The sequence below is a fragment of the Haematobia irritans genome, chromosome 5, assembly GCF_050003625.1.
Source record: "Haematobia irritans isolate KBUSLIRL chromosome 5, ASM5000362v1, whole genome shotgun sequence".
NCBI lineage: Eukaryota > Metazoa > Arthropoda > Insecta > Diptera > Muscidae > Haematobia > Haematobia irritans.
Genome location: NC_134401.1, coordinates 40,839,691 through 40,863,436, shown reverse-complemented (window position 1 = coordinate 40,863,436; position 23,746 = coordinate 40,839,691). Strand labels below are relative to the sequence as shown.

Sequence of the window (23,746 nt, the reverse complement as noted above, 5' to 3'; positions counted from 1 at the left end):
TCGGTTTATATGGGAGCTATATATAATTATGGGCCGAGATGGACCAATTTTTGCATGGTTGTTAGAGGCCGTATACTAACATCAGGTACCAAATTTCAACCGGATCGGATGAATTTTGCTGCTCCGTGAGGCTCCCCAAGCCAAATTTGGGGATCGGTTTATATGGGGGCTATACGTAAACGTGGTCCGATATGGCCGATTTTCAATACCATCCGACCTACATCAATAACAACTACTTGTGCCAAGTTTCAAGTCGATAGCTTGTTTCGTTCGGAAGTTAGCGTGATTTCCACAGACGGACGGACAGCCGGACAGACGGACAGACGGACAGACGGACAGACGGACGGACGGACGGACATGCTTAGATCGACTCAGAATTTCACCACGACCCAGAATATATATACTTTATGGGGTCTTAGAGCAATATTTCGATGTGTTACAAACGGAATGACAAAGTTAATATACCCCCATCCTATGGTGGAGGGTATAAAAATTAAAATATCACACTTAGCCTTTTGTAAAACATACACGATATTCTGTCCTCGTTTTATTTAAAATTTTTATTTTACATTTAATTTCAATTTTGATTTTTAAAAACAAAAATTTGTTGGTAATCACTTAAGGCATTTTTTACTTTTTTTTTTAATTTTAATCATTTTTATTTAATATTATTATTAATTTTTGATTAAATTTTTATTTTCAATATAATTTTAATTGTTGATGTTAATTTTAATTTTAGTTTTAAATATATTTGTTTAGTTTTAATTTCATTTTTAATTTTATTTAAAAATTAAGTTTAAATTTTCTTTCTAATTTTTGATGTTGTGGTTTTAGACATTAAAATATCACACTTACCGTTTTGTAGAACATACACGATCTTCTGTCCTCATCTTCACCTTCTGGACAATCGATGAAACCGTCACAAAGCACATGATCGTCTATGCAACGATATCTTCCTTGCACATCCGGTGTCGGACATGCAAAACGTTCCATGCCATCCATAGCTGTGGGACATTCTATAAAGAAACAAAACAAAAACGTAGAAAATGTCAATGGTAATAAAATGTTAGCAAAACTAATGCTTAAATAAACTAAATAATGTAGAATATAATAAACAGTGAAACCTCTCAAACATGGACAATCTGAAAACAGGACACCTCTCAAAAGTGGACATTTGTCGGCCGAAGTTTGCTGTATTAACACATTAAAATAAATCTCTCATAAATCGACACCTCTCAAATGTGGACAAAATTTTTGGTCTATTGTGGGTGTCCACTTCTGAGAGGTTTCACTGTAAAATGAAATTTAAAATATTTGCATTCTATCTCCTTGGGTCTTTTCCATTCTGTATAAAAGCCTTTCAATAAGCATCAGTGTAACATTTCAACACCTTAACGATGACATTTTGGACAAGCTATAGTCTCACGTTTATCCCATACTCTTCTTCATGCAGAGGTGTAAATAACTCTGACTTTTATTATTACATTTGTACCTCAGCTCTCATTGTCGTATTTAATTTGAATATCAATGAGTAAATGTCTACTCAGATATATGTAGGTATTCGAATGAGTGTTTCTGTTGGTAAAGTGTATGTATATATTTAACTGTAGGTGTGAAAGAGAGAGAGATAGGGAGAGTGTTGCTATAAGTATTCAAATATCACACAATGTGTTCTCTACGTTGTCATATTCCCAATGATGGGGTTGAAATTGAACACATTTTAACAATGCCATACTCATTCACAAAAAAAGAAAAAACCTGGAAAAATTGTTGGTGCTGGTGTTGCCTCTGCTGCCGTTTGCTACTCTAGTAGCAAAGCCAACACCAATTCCGACATTGACACCGACCACCGACAACATATCAAATACCTGGCATAACTCTTAAAATCTACCATCAGATAGGTTCCTAACCACTCAAAATGAAACTAAGGCTTTGTGAGTGTGTGTGTGTGTGTGTCTAGTTGAATTCTTAGCTCTATACCATTGTTGTTGTAGTTGTCCTTTTGACGTCAATACTTAATTTGATTTCATAGCCGTCATTGTTAAACATTGCGACGTAAAATAAGGTATTTGACTATGTATCGAAGAAACAAAACAAAAAAATCTATATATTATATAGGTATTTACATACCCGTATAGAAATATATGTGTGAGTGTGCGCGTGTGCTTTATGATGGCAAGGTGTTTGAATCGAATTGATGAAATATGAAATTGATGGATATAAGGGTGTAAAATAAATCATTTATTTTTTTTTTTGCGATAGCATGTAGAGAAGGTGTTGAAGAAATATTATTAAAAGAAAAATCGTTTCTTGTGGGATTTAACGATTTTCATAATGCTTTTTAATTTATAACAAAAAGGTATGCACTAAAAAAAGTTTAATTGGATCCAAAGAAACATTTAGGAATTTTATATAAGGGACAATATGAGAACTTCAAAGAATGGATAAAAATCTAAATAAAAAATATAAATTTTCTATAGATATGAAATTTTCAGAAACTTTCTTATGGATATGAAAAATTTCACAAAATTTTCTATAGAAATAAAATTTCCAGACAAAATTTTTTAAACATGAATTTTTCTTTAAAAAATAAAAAAATTTCAGAAAAATTTTTTATAAAAATTAAATTTCCAGAAAAATTCCTATAGAAATAATTTTTTTGAAAATTTCCTTTTTCTGAAAATCTTCTACAAAAATGAAATTTTCAGAAAATTTATTATAGACATGAAATTTTAAGAATATTATAGAAATATAATTTTAAAAAAATTTTATTACAAATAAGAAAATTTGTTATGAAAATAAAATTTTCAGAAAAATTCTTATAGAAATTAAGTTTTTAGATAATTTCCTTTAGAAATAAATAATATTAATAAGGGCTATATACTTTTAATTTTCCACCATCATTTACTAAATTGTCAATACGAAATAAGATTTAAAATTTTAAAATTTTCATTTTGTATTCATGGATCATTAATTCACCATGCATAGTAGTTATCAGCCATTTAAAGCGATTAAGCGTACATAAATACCACACAACACACACATACTCATGCATACGAATGTGCTTTCCCCTTCGCCCGATCACACGTGACATCAATACTCATAAATATTCATAAATATTGCGGTGTATTGCAATGAACACGTATGGGGTGCATATTAATGAAGAAATTTACGGATATTCACATTCATAAATATCCAGGTGATATGATGCTCTTTCAATTAAATCAGCCATTTTTATATGAAAATTCAGTAGTTCCGAGTTGATTCAATTATGCATGTTTGAGTGGTTTGCTATAAAATCAATGATATATTTATTACAGTGCACTGAAGTGCTTTATTAAATCACGGTATAGGAAAGAGCAAAAAGTTTTGAAAATTTCCAAAAAAATCAGATAAACAATTAAAATAAATCTGATATTATTTTTTAGCTATAAGTTTTATTTTTCAATGGCATGAAATTGGAAAATTTAGCCAAATCGAAAAATTCACTTTTTTGAGACAAAGGATCATATTTTTAGGTAATAATAAAAAGGATGGTATAACCAATATAATCAGATTAAAACCACGGTCAAAGTACACAGTTTTTTCAAATTGTAAAATGTTGAAAATAAAATTAAATAAAACAACTGTATACGGATTTAAGTTCGGCAGGGCGAATCTTAAATACCCACCACCATGAATCAAAAAATATAATTGTTTCCTTACACAGAAAAAATCCGTAGTAAAGCTATCGCTGAATTTAAGGTAGTTTTTTTTTTTTGGAAAAACATTATTTGTTTGTAGTTAAATTTTATTATTGTTTTCGAAATTTTCCACAGCTCAACGAAATCTTATATTTTTTAAGTATGGCTCAAACAGTTTATGAACTAAACGTGGCACATAAGTTCATTATGAACTAAAGCAAAAGAACATTTTTTGTATGATTCTCAAAAAGAGTAAAAATGGACGATTGTATGGTTAAAATGGCCATGTTTTGACGCCAATGATTTTTTTCTTTACTTTTAGTTAATTTTTTCCTCTATAAGAGGATGTAAAGTTGTGAATCGCAGTTAAAAAGTACAACAGGACATTCAATTTTCCAGTTTTTAACAACGCTTTGGGGAAATCTCAAAATGTGGAGTACAATTCAGTTTATTTTTCGCACGAGGTAGTGGGTTCTTCATATAAAACAATTTACATTTTTTCGGTGTAGAAAACTCTTCGTCAGGTTACTTGAAAATACATACATAAAATCTTATGACAAATACTCTGTCAAGCAAACATATATAACAACAGAGAAATCGGGACACTTAATACATGGGAGCTATACCAAAACATGGACCGATCCACACCATATTCGCTACCCCTATTTACAGACCGAAAATACCTATCAATTTTGAATTTCCGGCAAATCGGTTAAAAATTCGAAGTCAAATCGGGAGATCGGTATATCAAATCGATCAATACGCCCCATATTCGGCTTACTTATGTGTGGACCCAAAATACCCCTTGATTTTGAATTGCAGTCAAATCGCATAAAAATTGGGATGTCTACACACTTAAGGGGTCAAATCTGGATCGGTCTATATGAGGTAAATAGGAAAACACGAACCGATACACACCAAATTCGGCGTACTTATGCGTAGACCCAAAATATCAGGCAGATCAGATAAAAACTACGGTTTCTAGATGCCCAAGAAATAAAATCGGGAGATCGGTCTATAAGGGGGCTATACCAAAACATGGACCGATACACACCATTTTCGACACACCTATTTGTGGTCCCAAAATATTTCTAGATTTCCAATTTTAGGCGAATCGAACAGAAAATACGGTTTCTAGTAGCCCAAGAAGTAAACCCGGAAGTTCCATCTATATGGGGGCTATTTATAGCAAAACATAGACCGCTACACACCATTTTCGACACACCTATTTGTGGTCCTAAAATACCTCTAGATTTCCAAAATTGGCGAAACGAATAAAAACTACTATTTTTAGAAGCCCAAAACCAAAAATCGGGGCATCGGTTTAAATGGGAGCTATATCCAAAATTTTATTTCTATCGAAAATTTTGTCAAAATTTTATTTCTACAGAAAATTATATCAAAATTTATTTCTACATAAAATTTTGTCTAATTTTATTTCTATCGAAAATTTTGTTAAAATTTCATTTCTATAAAAAATTTGGCTAAAATTTTATTTTTATAGAAATTTTTGTCAAAATTTTATTTCCATAAAAAATTTTGTTAAAATTTTATTTCTATTAAAAATTTTGTCAAAATTTTATTTCTATAGAAAATTTTGTTAAAATTTTATATCAATCGAAAATTTTGTCAAAATTTTAATTCTATAGAAATTTTTGTCAACATTTTATTTCTATAGAACATTTGTCAAAATGTTATTTGTATAGAACATTTTGTCAAAATTTTGTAAAAATTTTATTTCTATTGAAAACTTTGTCAAAATTTTATATATATACAAAATTTTGTTAAATTTATTTCTATAGAAAATTTTGTCAAAATTTTATTGCTACAAAAAATTTTATTAAAATTTTATTTCTATAGAAATTTTTGTAAAAATTTTATTTTTACAAAAAAATTTACTAAAATTTTATTTTTATAGAAATTATTGCCAAATTTTATTTCTATAGAAAATTTTGTTAAAATTTTATTTCTATAGAAATTTTTGTCAACAATTTATTTCTATAGAAAATTTTGTTAAAATTTTATTTCTATAGAAATTTTTGTCAACATTTATAGAATATTTTGTCAAAATTTTGTAAAAATTTTATTTCTATTGAAAACTTTGTCAAAATTTTATTTATAGAAAAATTTTATTAAATTTATTTCTATAGAAAATTTTGTGAAAATGTTGTTTCTATAGAAAATTTTGTCAAAATTTTAGTTCTATAGAAAATTTTGTCAAAATTTTATTTCTATAGAAAATTTTGTCAAAATTTTATTTCTATAGAAAATTTTGTCAAAATTTTATTTCTATACACAATTTTGGTAAAATTTTATTTCTATAGAAAATTTTGTTAATTTTTTTATTTCTATGGAAATTTTTGTAAAAATTTTATTTCTACAAAAAATTTTTAGTTTTGTCAAAAATTTTACTTCTATAGAAAATATTGTTAAAATTTTATTTCTATAGAAAATTTTGTCAAAATTTTATTTCTATGGAAATTTTTGTAAAAATTTTATTTCTACAAAAAACTTTACTAAAACTTTTTTTATAGAGAATTTTGTCAAAATTTTATTTCTATAGACAATTTTCTCAAAATTTATTTCTATAGAAATTTTTGCCAAAATTTTATTTCTATAGAAAATTTTAGTAAAATTTTATTTCTACAGAAAAGTTTGTCAAAATTTTATTTCTATAAAAATTTTTGTGAAAATTTTATTTCTACAAAAAATTTTATTAAAATTTTATATCTATCGAAAATTTTTTAAAAATTTCATTCCTATAAAAATTTTTGTCAAAATTTTATTTCTATAGAACATTTCGTCAAAATGTTATTTCTATAGAATATTTGGTCAAAATTTTATTTATATACAAAATTTTGTTAAATTTATTTCTATAGAAAATTTTGTCAAATTTTTTTTTCTATAGAAAATTTTGTCAAAATTTTATTAAAATTTTATTTCTATAGAAAATTTTGTCAAAATTTTATTTCTATAGACAATTTTGTTAAAATTTTATTACTGTAGAAAATTTTGTTAAAATTTTATTTCTACAGAAAATTTTCTCAAAAAAAAAAAATTTATATAGAAAATTTTGTCAAAGTTTTATTTATAGACAATTTTGCCAAAATTTTATTCCTATAGAAAATTTTGTGAAAATTTATTCCTTTAGAAAATTTTGTCAAAATTTTATTTCAATAGAATTCTTTGTCAAAATTTTATTTCTATAGAAAATTTTGTTAAAATTTTATTTCTATAGAAAATTTTGTCAAAATTTTATTTCTATAGAAAATTTTGTCAAAATTTTATTTCTACAAAAAAATTTACTAAAATTTTATTTTTATAGAAATTTTTGCCAAACTTTTATTTAAATAGAAAATGTTTTTAAAATCTTATTTGTATAGAAATTTAGATACACGAGTTGGCATATCCACAAATGTCAATAAATTATGAAAAATTTCATAAATGTAGTTAATTTTTCGCCTGATGTAGATCATTTTTCCCATAGAACTGTGCAGGTGTTTTTCCGTGTATATTGTCATGTTAATGACAAAATCAATGAGCGACAGTTGACAAATGAGAACATGACGTAAATACCAAACAGATTCCCACAAATACTCATACACACACACTCATACAGTGAGATATAGGGTCCTTCGTCATATAGCATATCAGCTAGTATTAACAAATATAAGCGCTATATTAATGACGACGTTCATAAATAAAATATATATTAACAACAACAACAACAAAATAGATGTATATGTAAAAATATATATAATATCCTAGCAAAAAAAATGTGGAAGTTCTTCCAAAGGCACAACTTTAATAGCACTTCCAGAAGATGCACTCCCAATGATGTTCTCTGTTTTAACTACCCAGGAAGTTATTTTAATTCAATTTTTTATAACTTGGTTTTTTCATACTTTTAATGGGTAATTTTAACTTTTTTTGTTTCAAATAGGTTAAAAACTGAGTAAGAATTCATAAACTGGTACAAATCATTTAAATTTTGTCGAAAAAATGCTAAATCCAATCTGAAAAAATTGTGAATTTTTGAAAATATTTGAAGTCAAACGTTTCTGACAAGTGTTAGAAACCATTAAAAATTATAAAAAATTATAAAAATTATTTATTTGATAAAATATCACAGAATTTTTTAATTTACATACAAAACATTGAATTCGGATCACACCTAAAGAAGTGATGAAAATTCAGTGCAACGCTTGTTTAAATGGAGGATGGAAGTCCTCCGACAAGCCCATGTTAAATTCATCGCTTCAGCGTCAATTTTGCACCACTTCCGGATCCAAAAAGAACATTTTCATTACTTTTTTGGCGACGCTTTTTTTGCTGGGATATAAAGCAACTTTTATATCATATGTATGCAAGTTTTTTTTGCTCTTGTTGTTTAAATACCCATTTTTTTCTTATTTATTGTGATTTGTATAAGGTCATGTCATCAAAGTGGCTATTAAAATTCATTTACCTGGAGTTAAGAATAAAATTATCGCATGTTTTATTCACATATGTATCGTTGGAATTTTATTGAAGTTATTAAAATTTCATATGTTTTTATTTTTCTCTTTTTGGCATTGATATGACTTTAATGGCATACAATATAGCCACGTTTCTTATCACAATTGTTGCGTTTAATACCTGGATACCCTTATGGAACAACAGAACTAAATATAAACCATCTTTTCCCCACCCAACAACAATATGAATCATGAAAAAGAAAAACAGGATGTCATTGCTGCCGGCTCTAAGTATATTTGACATCAATTAGTCATAATCATTTGAATGAATAAGAAATGTTGTTATATTTATAAAAAAATAAATGTCAAATGTTTCTACCATCTGCAAACATTCAAGTTCAAGAGGAAGTTCGCGGAGAATTAGGACTACCATCTTTGAGAGTTGGAGAATTCGAAAATAGCCTTAATTAAATTATTTTACTGAGAATCTGATAGAGGGCAATTTATGAACAAGTTTAAGATAGACTTTCTTAACTGGTTATAGAAATGGAATTTAAATTTATATGACGTGGGATTATTTTGATAAAATTAAATGGAAGCTGTGAACAAAGTAAGTAGTTGAGTATAGTTAGTAAATAAAGTTTTTCAAACATATAAATGTTTGCTTAGGAGAAGCATCCGACAGGGTAGATTACGGGTCTCTTTTATTTTAAATATTAATAATATTACTATATATATTATAAAACTATTAATAATTTATACTTATACCCTAAACCACATAGTGGTCAGGGTATTATAACTTTGAGCAGTCAAAAAATGTGCCTACCAGAAATATTGATTTTAGACCAGAGAATGAAGCCGCCGATTTCAGTCGCCGCCGACCATTTTTTGCCAGTCGACGCCGCCGCCGAATATGTCGACTCATCTCGACTCAAATTTAGCCGCCAAGTAATAAAAAATATCGATTTAAATCAGAAAAATTTTTATTAAATTGTCGTATTTTTTCCAAAATTTTGAACACAACCAATCATGTTTAATCTGCTATAATAATTTAGCAAAAATTTAGCTCAGAAAATTTGAACGAAAAGTAAATTTGTTTGTAAGATAGGTTGTACAACTAATCTCATTACCATTCGATAAACTTCAAATTGATTTTATAATGGATAATTGTCCGCCGCCGAGTGAACAAATTTATATCGGCTCAGCTGTCAAGTCGCCGCCGCCGGAGCTAAAAATGTAGTGTCCGCCGCCGCCGACAAAAATGGGTCGGCTTCATTCTCTGTTTTAGACCCAATAAAATATATATACCGATCGACTCAGAATCACCTCCTGAGTCCATCTAGCCCTTGGTGTCCGTCCGTCAGTCCGTCAGTCAGTCCGTCCGTCCGTCAGTCCGTCAGTCAGTCAGTCAGTCAGTCCGTCCGTTCGTCAGTCCGTCCGTCAGTCCATCCGTCAGTCAGTCCGTCCGTCAGTCCGTCCGTCAGTCAGTCCGTCCATGTATTTGTTGTTCGCCGGATTCTGGTCGCAATTATTAACCGATTTTTATGAAATTTGGGATGTGGCGTTTTTTTTTGGCATAAGAACAGACGCTATTGAATTTGGAAAAAATCTGATCAAATTTAGATATACCTCCCATATATAAGTATCGCCCGATTCCGATAAATGGGGTCAGATTGCGCTCATTTACTAACCGAACGGCGTTAAATTTGTCGCAAAATAATCCAATTGACTATCCTTTAAATGTGCCAAATTTCATCGATATCGGTTCGGATTTATATATCTCCCATATACATGTATCGCCCGATTTTTCAAAATTTAGCTACAAGTCCCTTATTTATCAACTGATCTAACTCAAAGTTGTCCAAATCAAATTTTTTATAGCACATACTATATGTACAAAAAATCATTGCAATCGGTTCATATTTAGATATAGCTCTCATATATATGTATTAACCGATTTTGCCATATTTGGCCATAACTCCCTTATTTATAAAACGATCTTACTCAAAGTTGGCCAAACCTAATCTTCTATAGTACTTATCATATGTACAAAAAATCATCGAAATCGGTTAAGATTTAGCTATTGCTCCCATATATATTTATCGACCGATTTTCCCAAATTTGGCCCTAAATCCCTTATTTATAAACCGATCTTACTTAAAGTTGGCCAAACCTAATCTTCTATAGTACTTACTATATATGCAAAAAATCATCGAAATCGGTTCAGATTTAGCTATTGCTCCCATATATATGTATCGCCCGATTTGCCCAAATTTGGCTATAAATCCCTTATTTATAAACCGATCTTACTCAAAGTTGGCCAAACCTAATCTTCTATAGTACTTACTATATGTGCAAAAAATCAGTGAAATCGGTTTAGATTTAGCTATAGCTCTTATATATATGTATTAACCGATTTTGCAAAATTTGGCCATAGAACCCTTATTTATTAACCGATCTTACTAAAAGTTGGCTAGATCCAGTCCTCTATAGTACTAACTATATGTGCAAAATTTCATCGAAATCGGTTCAGATGTAGATGTAGCTCCCATATATGTATCACCCGATTTTGAAAAATTCGCCCCTAATAACCTTATGTTTGACCATACAGGCCTCATTTCTTAACTGATCTTACTCAAATCTTGCACGAGGTAACCTTTTGTGATATTAATCAAACCCGCCAAATATTATGCAAATTGGTTCACATTTAGATATAGCTTCCATATATATGCATCGCTCGATTTTCCAAAATTTGGCCATAGTACTCTTATTTATTAACCAATGTTACTCAAATTTCAAATTTTGATGTACTAGCCGATCGTACTTATAGGTACTTGTAGCTCTTACATAAGAATATTGCTCGATTTTTACAAATTTGTATTTATTACCCATACTAATTGGGCGATTTTCTCTTTTTTAATAATGGGCTCAATATTAGTGGCATACTAACTCCGTAGGTGCAATATCAACACAGCCAGTGTTGCTAGAAGTAGGGGAAATTCCCTATATGTAGCGGTTTTCTAATATTTAGCGTCTTGTAGGGACGTAGGGCCACAATGTAGGACATTTTCACTCAACACAATTTGTAATAATTTTTACATTTTGGTGGCTCTAGAGGAGGAAATTAGAAGCCGGCAAGGCTTGATCTTTAACAATGTGTGGTAAACTTTATTCCTGTAGAAAATTTTGTTAAAATTGTATTGCTTTAGAATGTTTTTTTTTTCAAAATATTATTTCTATAAAAAATTTTCTCAAAATTTTATTTCTATGGAATTTTTTCTCAAAATTTTATTTCTATAGAATTTATTGTCAAAATTTTATTTCTATAGAAAAATTTCTCAAAAAAATTTGTTTATAGAAACTTTTTCCAAAAATTTTATTTTTATAGAGATTTAAGAAGAAAAAAATACTATTTTGGGTAGAATTCTACCAACTGTGGCAACCGTGGTGGTAATACAAATTTATATTGTATGTTATATACGTTGCATATTCATGTTTTAAGATAATAAAGTACTTACAACCATTTTTATTTTGTAAAATTTGTTTAAATTTAACGAAAACTATTGTAGGGAAAATTGTTTGGGAATGTATGGGAAAGTAGGGAACTTTTTTTATCCTTGTAGGGTAAACCGAACATTTTCCCTAGCAACACTGACTATGAGCTATAGTCGGTTTGAGACAAAGCACCCATAAACATGTACCCCTTAATTTTCTTGAATATGCAACTGCGGTTTATCTCCCATACCTATATTAATGTTACCCCACAAATGCTTATGTTTACTAATTCAGCAAGTGTGGTTTAGGGTATGATATAGTCGGCCCCGCCCGACTTTCTACTTTACTTACTTGTTTAATTATTATCTTTTTCTTTAATTTTAACTTTTTCCTTTAGAGTACGACCCAACGGTAGATAATGCAGTAAGATTAAACTAATAAACTACAAATCAGATACATATATTATTGGTTACTTATACAAGCATATCATAAATAGGACAAGTAGAGGGAGAAGCATCCAATATCGGAGAAAACAAGAGAAATAAGCAAATTTAATACAATGATATCGGGTCACAAATAAAATATAACATAAAGCTTCGTAATATCAACACAATGTTGCTGAGAGAGATAGAGAAAGAGAGAGCAACAATAAGAGATTAACATTAGAAATGTTATACGTGGACAATGTACCAAGAGTTAACAGAACCAACTATAAATCATACAATCATATAACCTTGCTAACATATTCAGGTACAGTATGTCAAGAAAGTCTTTTGACATTGCCAGCTATTTCAACTTCTAGAAATAATTGAAATATTAAGTATTTTATTAAATTTTTAATTCTGTGTACGTACGTATACTTTGCAAAATACATAATAAAATATTTTTTTAAAATTTCATTATATTTAATTTTGGAACAAAACATAATTTTTATCCCATTGTCAAAACACTTTCTTGACAAACTGTATATCATAAATAAGACAAATTAATTAATATTATAATTAGTTTAATTATTATTATAATTATTATAATTAGTTTAATATTATAATTAGTTTAATTTAATATTATAATTAGTTTAAGCTTTTATTTTTATCTTAATTTAATTAATTTTGATTTTAAATGTTTTTGTAGTCCTATTGTAATTTATGTTAAATTGGCCACCTGAGGCTTCGAATTACAAAATTTAAATAAATAAATAAAAAAAAATAAATAAAATATATATAGAAGCATCCAATATCGGACACCCAATATCAAACGTCCAATTGGAAAATAAAAGGAAAATCATATTAAAAATAAGAATATCGGGCTACAAAGCAGATATAAAATTTCCTAACAAATTTCCATACATTGTGTGTCAAATAAATATCATTTGCAGTTTGACGGTGGATAGTGTTGGAGAGAGAGAGAGAGAGAAAGCGAGGGTGTTAAATGTAGAGCAGCATAAGTATATTGTACATCAACAATGTACCAAGAGAAAAAAAAAAGAGAATCCACTACAAATCAGATGCATATACTGGCTGCCACGTCTTATTTATTATTCAACATCAAAAAGGAACAAAAATGAAATAATAAAAAATATTCATAATTCTTATTGTAGATCTTTTTCCGATGAAGTAGGCAATGCGAAATATTGAACATTACTAAAACAATAACAAGCTTGATTTGTTTCTATTTAGTTTTAAATTAATTTTAATTTGATTTAATTTAAAATTAAATTATAAAAGTGCATCTTCATAATTATTTTAATTTAATTTTAATTTTTTTTTAATTTAATTTAATTTTAATATTAATATTAATTTAATGTTAATATTTAAATTTTTTGTTTTGTTTTGTTTTGTTTATATTTAAACTACTTTATTTACTTGCTTTTTTTATTAATTACCTTCTGTTTTTAAAGACTATTTGGCAATATCCTTTGCAGTATGTTTATTACATTAAGCAAGAAATTTCACAAGAATTTCGTATTCTTGTGAAATTCTATGAATGCTGATTACATTTGCAACAAAATGTAATTTAATTTAATTCCATAGAGACACTGATGGACATGACTACCTAGCAAATGGAATAGTAACCAAGAAATGTCATGAATATTTTATATGAAAATATATAAAATGAAAAAGTTATTTGTGTATTTAAGGTAAGATATCGCCAGGAAAGTTTAGAAATTTGTCAAGTGGATTGGAATGGCATAAAGCTGAGATAAATAATGTATAGGCAAATAAAAAAAATCGTGTTTTAAATATCACTGAAATTTGCTGAATTTTATAATTCTGATTTTTAATTTGTACAACATATTTATTTTGGATTCTCAAAATGAGCAGGTTCTTAAGAGGTTGTCCGCGACCTCTTATGGGAAGGTTCTACTAAACTGTCTCAGGACATGGAATGAGTCCAAGTCGTGTTCTAGGGTATAAATTTAGGCCTTCAACGATAAATCCATGTAAATGTGACCAGTTCCTCTCTTTCGAGAGTTCGTCTCTTTTAACAAATTAATGGATTGAAAGATAATATTTAAAGGTCCTTAAGTATAATATTTGTAATTGCAGACGAGTTTTCTGGTATTCAAATTTCAAATACATATGCCTAGGGATCTTACTTTTTACAAAAATTCCCATGCAATGTATCCAATTGAAACCAACCCCTACCCCTATCACAACAACAGCCAATAGACAGTAAAACGGAGATGTCATCAGTTTGATTTGGTTTCGATTAGGAACATTTAGAATATGCTTTCTAAAAAAACTAGAAGACAAATTACATTAACCTATACCACAGTGATGAGGAGTATAGATCTTTGTTTTTTTTTTCTCTTACATTAGCTTAATATGTCTCCCGCAACTGTCTCTAACATAAATTTATTTCGTTTTAATACATGAATATTTTCCTGATCTCTTTATGCACTGTGTCTCTCACAATTGTCTACAGTTTTCTCTTTTGTTAATACATGCATATTTTCATGCTCTCTTTGTGAGCTGTGTTTACCCAAATTGTCTAAGCCAGTGTTGCCAGTATTGGGGATTTTCCCCCAAATTGGGGATATTTTTGTGTGAGTGGGGACGAAATTTTTGAGTTGGGGACTTGGGGATTTAGTTCCCCACTAAATTTGGGGATTTTTGTGAGGATTTTTTTCGAGAAATCGGTTTAATCTTTTTTAACAAAATTTTATTTCTATAGGAAATTTTGCCAAAAAACTATTTCTATAGAAAATTTTGTGAAAATTTTATTTCTATAAAAAGTTTTGCCAACATTTTATTCCTATAGAAAATTTTGTCAAAATTTCATTTCTATAGAAAATTTTGTCACATTTTTATTTCTATAGAAAATTTTGTCAAAATTTTATTTCTATAGAAAATTTTGTCAAAAATTTTAGTTTTATAGAAGATTTTATCAACATTTTATTTTTATAGAAAAATTTCTCAAAATTTTATTTTTAAAGAAAATTTTGTAAATCTTTTAAATTATCAATCTTTAAATTATCAAAATTTTATATCTACAGAAAATTTTCTCAAAACAAAATTTATATAGAAAATTTTGTCCAAGTTTTATTTATTGACAATTTTGCCAAAATTTTATTCCTATAGAAAATTTTGTGAAAATTTTATTCCTGTAGAAAATTTTGTGAAAAATTTATTTCTATGGAAAATTTTGTAAAAATTTTATTTCTATATACAAATTTTGTCAAAATTGTATTTCTATATACAAATTTTGTCAAAATTGTATTTCTATAAAAAATTTAGTAAAAATTATATTTCTATAGAAAATTTTGTGAAAATTTTATTTCTACAGAAAATTTTCTCAAAAAAAGAATTTATATAGAAAATATTGTCCAAGTTGTATTTATAGATAATTTTGCCAAAATTTTATTCCTATAGAAAATTTTGTGAAAATTTTATTTCTATAGAAAATTTTGTTAAAATTTTATTGTATCTTTAAATTATCAAAATTTTATATCTACAGAAAATTTTCTCAAAAAAAATTTATATAGAAAATTTTGTCAAAGTTTTATTTATTGGCAATTTTGCCAAAATTTTATTCCTATAGAAAATTTTGTGAAAATTTTATTCCTGTAGAAAATTTTGTGAAAATTTTATTTCTATAGAAAATTTTGTCAAAATTTTATTTCTATATACAAATTTTGTCAAAATTGTATTTCTGTATACAAATTTTGTCAAAATTGTATTTCTATAAAAAATTTAGTAAAAATTGTATTTGTTTTTTTAATTAGTTGACCTTTAAACTTTTAATTATATTTGCTTAGTTCGGCTTGAGGTCATGTGAATAAAAACATATGTTGTTGTTTTTTGAGTTGTATTTTTATATTTAAAATTTTCCAATATTTCGAGACATCTCCGATGCTCGTCTTCAGGGAAATTAATTTAAATTTAAAGAACAGTGAACTTCTTTACAAGAGAGTAAATATACTTCTTTACAAGAGAGTAAATATACTCTCTTGTAAAGAAGTTCACTGTTCTTTAAATTTAAATTAATTTCCCTGAAGACGAGCATCGGAGATGTCTCGAAATATTGGAAAATTTTAAATATAAAAATACAACTCAAAAAACAACAACATCTGTTTTTATTCACATGACCTCAAGCCGAACTAAGCAAATATAATTAAAAATTGTATTTCTATAGAAAATTTTGTGAAAATTTTATTTCTATAGAAAATTTTGTGAAAATTTTATTTCTACAGAAAATTTTCTCAAAAAAAAAATTTATATAGAAAATTTTGTCAAAGTTTTATTTATAGACAATTTTGCCAAAATTTTATTCCTATAGAAAATTTTGTGAAAATTTATTCCTTTAGAAAATTTTGTGAAAATTTTATTTCTATAGAAAATTTTGTGAAAATTTTATTTCTATAGAAAATTTTGTCAAAATTTTATTTCTGCATACAAATTTTGTCAAAATTTTTTTTCTATATACAAATTTTGTCAAAGTTATATTTCTATAAAAAATTTAGTAAAAATTGTATTTCTATAGAAAATTTTGTAAAAATTTTATTTCTATAGAAAATTTTGTGAAAATTTCTACAGAAAATTTTCTCAAAAAAAGAATTTATATAGAAAATTTTGTCCAAGTTGTATTTGTAGATAATTTTGCCAAAATTTTATTCCTATAGAAAATTTTGTGAATTATTTCTATAGAAAATTTTGTTAAAATTGTATTTTTTTAGAAAGTTTTGTAAAAATTTTATTTCTATAGAAAATTTTGTCAAAATTTTATTTCTATATACAAATTTTGTCAAAATTTTCTATCAATCAAAAATTTAGTCAAAATGTTATTTCTATAGAAAGTTTTATAAAATTTTTTTTTTCTATATAAAAATTTTGTCAAAATTTTATTTCTATATAATTTTTTTGTTTTTTTTTTAATTTTCAAAAATTTGATAGGGATTTTTGTGAGGAATTTAAATTTAAGTTGGGGATTTTTGGGGACGAAAACATCCTAATATGGGGACAAGAGTCAGAAAAATACTGGCAACACTGGTCTACGCTGTGATTTTCTCTCTCATTAATATCTGCATATTTTAGTACTCTCTTAATGGGCTTTCATTCATAACTTGACTTTAGATTTTTACATGATATTTTCGTGTGTGTGTGTTTTTTAAGACAACATTTTGTACTAAATTTGGTTTCAGAAAAAAATACAGAATAACAAATTTTATTTTGTTTATTATATTTGCCGATTTGGAAACAATCACACAACACTTACAAAACTACGATCTTCAACTACAAGGTTTATGGTAGTTTCGTTGTAGAGACCACTGCACACATATCTATACTAACCAACTTAGAGTTTCTTACACCCATACATTCACATTAAATAAATCACAAACGAAAGGACATATTGGCGCCCTTGCGATTTGTAAGTTTTGTTTGGCAGCATATGTATACATAGAAATATGTCATAGTATTTGTATGTATGTTTATTTGCTTATGACTACAAGCAAATGCACTGTGGTCTTAGGCATGGGCATGGCTTTTATGACGACAATTATCAACATAGCTCTAACATCAACTATAAAGGCAAAAGGATATAATAATAGCCATTATAATTATATTCTCAATGGCTAAATTTGCTGTAATGACGCCTACATGAAAACATGAGTTTACATTAAATCATTATACAAAAGTAATTAAATAAACTATAGGAAATTAAAATGCTTGAATAAATATGAATTTCAAAATGATTAATCTTTAACTACATTATAATGAAATTTCAAGTGGCCCATAAATAAAGAAAAATAAACAATGAAAGGCTGACTTGAAATTACTAAATTCTTATATATAAAAGGCTTGAAGTTTGTATTGTAAGAGGGGTTTTAAGTCAGCCTGATAAATTAGCCTCAGCAGCTTAGCAAAAATGCTAACTCTTAATATTTAATAGCCGATCTTTTAAAATATTAAGCTTTATTTGTTATCCATCACATGACCATGTGTAAGATGACGGGTAACCATCGTCCTATGGTAATAGGCATTCTGTATATATTTTTAAAATTTTTATTTCTTCGTTTTTTTTTTGGATTTTTTGTAAATTTTTACTTCCCAATATAAATACAATATGTCTCTCCCTTCTATAAGTCGAATGTCTCCAAATTCTCTTAGCTAGAATTTATTTCTCTCTTTGATACATGAACATTATCATACTCTCAATGTGGTATGGCCCCATACCTTGAGTTTGGGCTTTTGGATGACGGTGACTCTTACAATAAAGAGATTCCAGTATAGTACTGTAATGCAAATTAGGGTCATTGTCTCCCTCTCTCGCTCTTAGTTTATTTTTTACATGATATTTACAACAGTGGCTCGTACAATAAAGAGATTCCAGTATTGTAGAGCACTCTTTGAGTATGATTGATGCCCATAGCAGTACGGCAATTAGGGCCAGTTTCTCTCTCTCTCTCTTCCTCTTAGCTATTTTTTTATTTCTTACATGATATTTACAACGGTGACTCTTAAAATAAAGAGCTTCCAGTATCGTACTGCATTCTTCAGGTATGATTGATGCTCATAACAGTATAAAAATTAGGACCAGTTTTTTCTCTCCCTCTTAGTTCTTTTTTAAATTTTTTTATATTTTACATATATTTACTAATTGGAGCATAACACACGTCTTTTAGACTATAAAGTTCATTATTTGGAACACAATGAGAGAAGAAAGGATCCCTACTATTCCCACTATTATCTTTTTAACATTGTCAAAATTTCTAATTTTTATTTATTTTTTCAGTTAGGGTATCATAAGTCGACTTCCTCATATGTACTTCGGCACTTGTTTTGTTATGATCAAAAGTTCATTGACTTTGTACATTTAAATTTATTTTTTTTTATATCATTTGTCAGATTTAAAGTTTTTTCGTTGTTGCTTTTGTTTTCTAAAGCAACTCCTACTATAAGCAATCATCGCACATGCTAACCCACCCACAAAATCAAAAACAACTATATTGGTAATGCATTTTCTCTTCTCTATATATGTCTCTTTAATTGTTTCGTTTGATGTGTGCGTGTGTGTGTGGAAATATATTTGCATGTTTTGAGAGCTAATGGATTCTCGCCCGTCTAGTTTCAAATGCATGAGTGAGTTATATGTGAATGCACATTGAACTCTTTTTCACTAACAACAACAAATGCCAAAGATAAAACCCGATACAGAAACTTTAGCGAAGTTTTTGGAAAAGTTTATTAATTTTATTATACAAAAAGGCAATTATTCAAAATTGCTCTACAAGACTTATATCGAGTTATAGATGTACGTAACATATTTTTTTATCCATTTAAATTAACTTAGTTTAACCCTTTGACAACCGCTGTCTATTACAGAAAATGACTTAACTCAAAAATTAAAATTTTTAAAGATATTGAATTTATAGAAGTTTTTACCAAAATGTTATTTCTATAGAAAATCATGTCAAAATTTTATTTCTAATAAAAATTTTGTTAAAATTTTATTTCCAATAAAAATTTTGTCAAAATTTTATTTCTATAGAAAATTTTATAAACATTTTATTTTGATAGAAAATTTTGTTAAAAATTTAATTTCTATAGAAAATTTTGTTAAAAATTTTATTTCTATAGAAAATTTTGTTAAAAATTTTATTTCTATAGAAAATTTTGTCAAAAAAAAAATTTTTTTCTATAGAAAATTTTGTCCAAAGGGTTTTCTGTAACAAAAATTATAAAAATTTTATTTCTATAGAAAATTTTGTCCAAAGGGTTTTCTGTAACAAAAATTATAAAAATTTTATTTCTATAGGAAAATCTGTTAAAAATTTTTTTCTATTTAAAATTTTGTCAAAATTTTATTTCCATAGAAAATTTTGTCAAAATTGTATTTCTATAGAATTTTTTTTAAAAATTTTATTTCAAAAAAAAAAAAATTGTCAAATTTTATTTCTATAGAAAATTTTGTCCAATTTTTTTTTCTATAGAACATTTTGTCAAAATGGTATTTCTATAGACAATTTTGTCCAGATGTTATTTCTATAGAAAGTTTTGTCCAAATTTTATTGCTATAGACAATTTTGTCAAAATTTTATTTCTATAGAACGTTTTGTCAAAATTTTATTTCTATAGTTAATTTTGTCAAAAAAAATTTATTTCTATGGAAATAAAATTTTTATTTATTATTAATTTTTATTTTTATTTTATTAAATTTCGTTAAATAGATTTAGAAAATATTATCAAAATTTTGGTTTAATAGAACATTTTGTTAAAATTTTTTTCTGTAGAAAATTTTGTCAAAATTTTATTTCTATTGAAAAGTTTGTCACAATTTTATTTCTATTGAAAAATCTGTTAAAAATTTTATTTCTTTAGAACATTTAGTTAAAGTTTTATTTCTATAGAAAAATCTGTTAAAAATTTTATTTCTATAGAAAATTTTGTCAAAGTTTTATTTCTATAGAAAGTTTTGTCAACATTTTATTTCTATAGAAAATTTTGTCAAAATTTTATTTCTATAAAAAATTTTGTTAAAGCTTTTATTTTTATAGAAAATTTTGTTAAAAACTCTACTTCTATAAAAAATTTGTTAAAACTTTTATTTATATAGAAAATATTGTTAAAAATTTTTTTCTGTAGCAAATTTTGTCAAAATTTTATTTCTATTGAAAATTTTGTCCAAAGTTTTTTTCTGTAGAAATTTTATTAAAATTTTATTTCTATATTAAATTTTTTCCAAATTTTATTTCTATAGAAAATGCCCAAATTTTATTTCTATAGAAAATTTTGTCAAAATTTTATTTCTAAAGAAAATTTTGTCAAAATTTTATTTCTATAGAAAACTTTGCCGAAATTTTATTTCTATAGAAAATTTTGTTAAAAATTTTATTTCCATAGAAAATTTTGTTAAATAGAATTAGAAAATTTTATCAAAATTTTAGTTTAATAGAAAATTTTGTTATTTTTTTTTTAGAAAATTTTGTCATCACCTTATTTCTATTGAAAAGTTTGTCAGAATTTTATTTCTATAGAAAAATCTGTTAAAAATTTTATACTATTGAAAATTTTGTCAAAGTTTTAGTTCTATACAAAATTTTGTCAAAATTTTATTTCTATAGAAAATTTTGTCAAAATTTTATTTCTATAGAAAGTTTTGTCAAAATTTTATTTCTACAGAAAATTTTGTCAAAATTGTATTTTTATAGAAAATTTTGTCTAGATTTTATTTCTATATAATTTTTTTCAACATTTTTTCTATACAAAATTTTATTAAAATTTTATTTCTATAGAAAATTTTGTCCAAATTTTATTTCTATAGAAAATTTTGTTAAATAGAATTAGAAAATTTTATCAAAATTTTAGGTTAATAGAAAATTTTGTTAAAATTTTTTTCTGTAGAAAATTTTGTCAAAATTTTATTCCTATTGAAAAGTTTGTCAGAATTTTATTTCTATAGAAAAATCTGTTAAAATTTTTTTTCTATTTAAAATTTTGTCAAAATTTTATTTCCATAGAAAAGTTTGTCAAAATTGTATTTCTATAGAGTTTTTTTTTAAATTTTATTTCAAAAAAAATTGTCAAATTTTATTTCTATAGAAAATTTTGTCCAAATTTTTTTCTATAGAACATTTTGTCAAAATGGTATTTCTATAGAAAATTTTGTCCAAATTTTATTTCTATAGAAAATTTTGTCCAATGTTTTTTATTTATAGATTTTTTTTTTTATTTCTACAGAAAATTTGTTTAAAAATTTTATTTCTACAAAAAATTTTGTCAAAATTTTATTTCTATAAAAAATTGTGTTAAAACTTTTATTTTTATAGAAAATATTGTTAAAAATTTTTGCTGTAGAAAATTTTGTCAAAATTTAATTTCTATAGAAAATTTTGTCCAAATTTTTTTTCTATAGAACATTTTGTCAAAATGGTATTTCTATAGAAAATTTTGTCCAAATTTTATTTCTATAGAAAATTTTGTCCAATGTTTTTTATTTATAGATTTTTTTTTATTTCTACAGAAAATTTGTTTAAAAATTTTATTTCTACAAAAAATTTTGTCAAAATTTTATTTCTATAAAAAATTGTGTTAAAACTTTTATTTTTATAGAAAATATTGTTAAAAATTTTTGCTGTAGAAAATTTTGTCAAAATTTAATTTCTATTGAAAATTTTGTCAAAATATTATTTCGATAGAAAATTTTGTCAAAATTTTATTTCTAAAGAAAATTTTGTCAAAATTTTATTTCTATAGAAAATTTTGTCAAAATTTTATTTCTGCAGAAAATTTGTTTAAAAATTTTATTTCTACAAAAAATGTTGTAAAAATTTTATTTTTATAAAAAATTTTGTTAAAACTTTTATTTGTATAGAAAATGTTGTTAAAAATTTTTGCTGTAGAAAATTTTGTCAAAATTTAATTTCTATTGAAAATTATGTCAAAATATTATTTCTATAGAAAATTTTGTCAAAATTTTATTTCTACAGAAAATTTTGTTACAAATTTTATTTCTACAACAAATTTTGTTAAAATTTTATTTCTACTGAAAATTTTGTCAAAATTGTATTCATATAAAAAATTTTATTTATATAAAATATTTTATCAAAATTTTATTTATATTACAATTTGACTGCTATAGAAAATTTGTCAAAATTTTATTTCTATAGAAAATTTTGTCAAAATTGTACTTCTATATAAAATTTTGTCAAAATTGTATATGAATATCAAAATTATCAAAATTTTATTTATATAAAATATTTTATCAAAATTTTATTTATATAAAAATTTGATTGCTATAGAAAATTTGTCAAAATTTTATTTCTATAAAAATTTTTATCAATTTTATTTTGTCCTCATGTTATTTCTATAGAACATTTTGTCCATAAAATGTTCTATGGAATAAAAATAGAAATTTTTGTCAAAATTTTATTTCTATAGAAAACTTTGTCAAACACTTATTTCTATAGAAAATTTTGTCAAAATGTTATTTGTATAGAAAATTTTGTCCAAATTTTATTTCTATAGAAAATTTTGTGCAAAGTTTTTTTTTTTCTGTAGAAAATTTTATTATAATTTTATTCCTATAGACAATTTTATCAAAATTTTATTTCTATAAAAAATTTTGGCAACATTTTATTGCTATAGATAATTTTGTCAAAATTATATTTCTATAGAAAATTTTATCAAAATTTTATTTTTTGTGGAAAATTGTGTGCAAATTTTATTTCTATAGAAAATTTTGTCAAAATTTAATTTAATTTTTTTTTTTGTTTATAATAATAATAATTTTCATTTCAATTTTTATTATATATTAATTATAATTTAATTTATTTAAATTTTATTTTGAGTCAATTAAATTTTCTTAATTTAACTAATTGATCACTAAAATTGTTCCACAATCGTTAGTGGTACATATTCACTGCTGCCTGCTTTTGTTAAGAAGTCGTTTACCTTCCTTAATGTCCCTTATAATTTACCTTCTCTTTTTGTTCTTTGACCCCCTCGTCCCTTCTTTAATAGTTGCATGGGAGAAATAAACCTGAACAACAATTCCTTGGAACAATTCCTGCAAAACTCGGAAGTCATATAAAAAATCAAAGTCATATTAAATGCAACAAGAAATGTTGAAATGTTTATATCTTCCTGATAGAAACATTAAGCAGCTAACAAT

At 25.6% G+C, this 23,746-nt stretch overlaps 1 protein-coding gene across 1 annotated transcript in view; it reads right to left on the bottom strand.

Moving 5' to 3' along the window:
- jeb (low-density lipoprotein receptor domain-containing jelly belly protein) overlaps positions 1–23,746 on the bottom strand; it is a 255,492-nt gene that overhangs the window by 4,842 nt on the left and 226,904 nt on the right. The window contains exon 3 of the mRNA XM_075312797.1: positions 856–1,016. Within this exon, the coding sequence (XP_075168912.1) occupies positions 856–1,016 (161 nt within the window). The remainder of the gene's footprint in view (positions 1–855; positions 1,017–23,746) is intronic.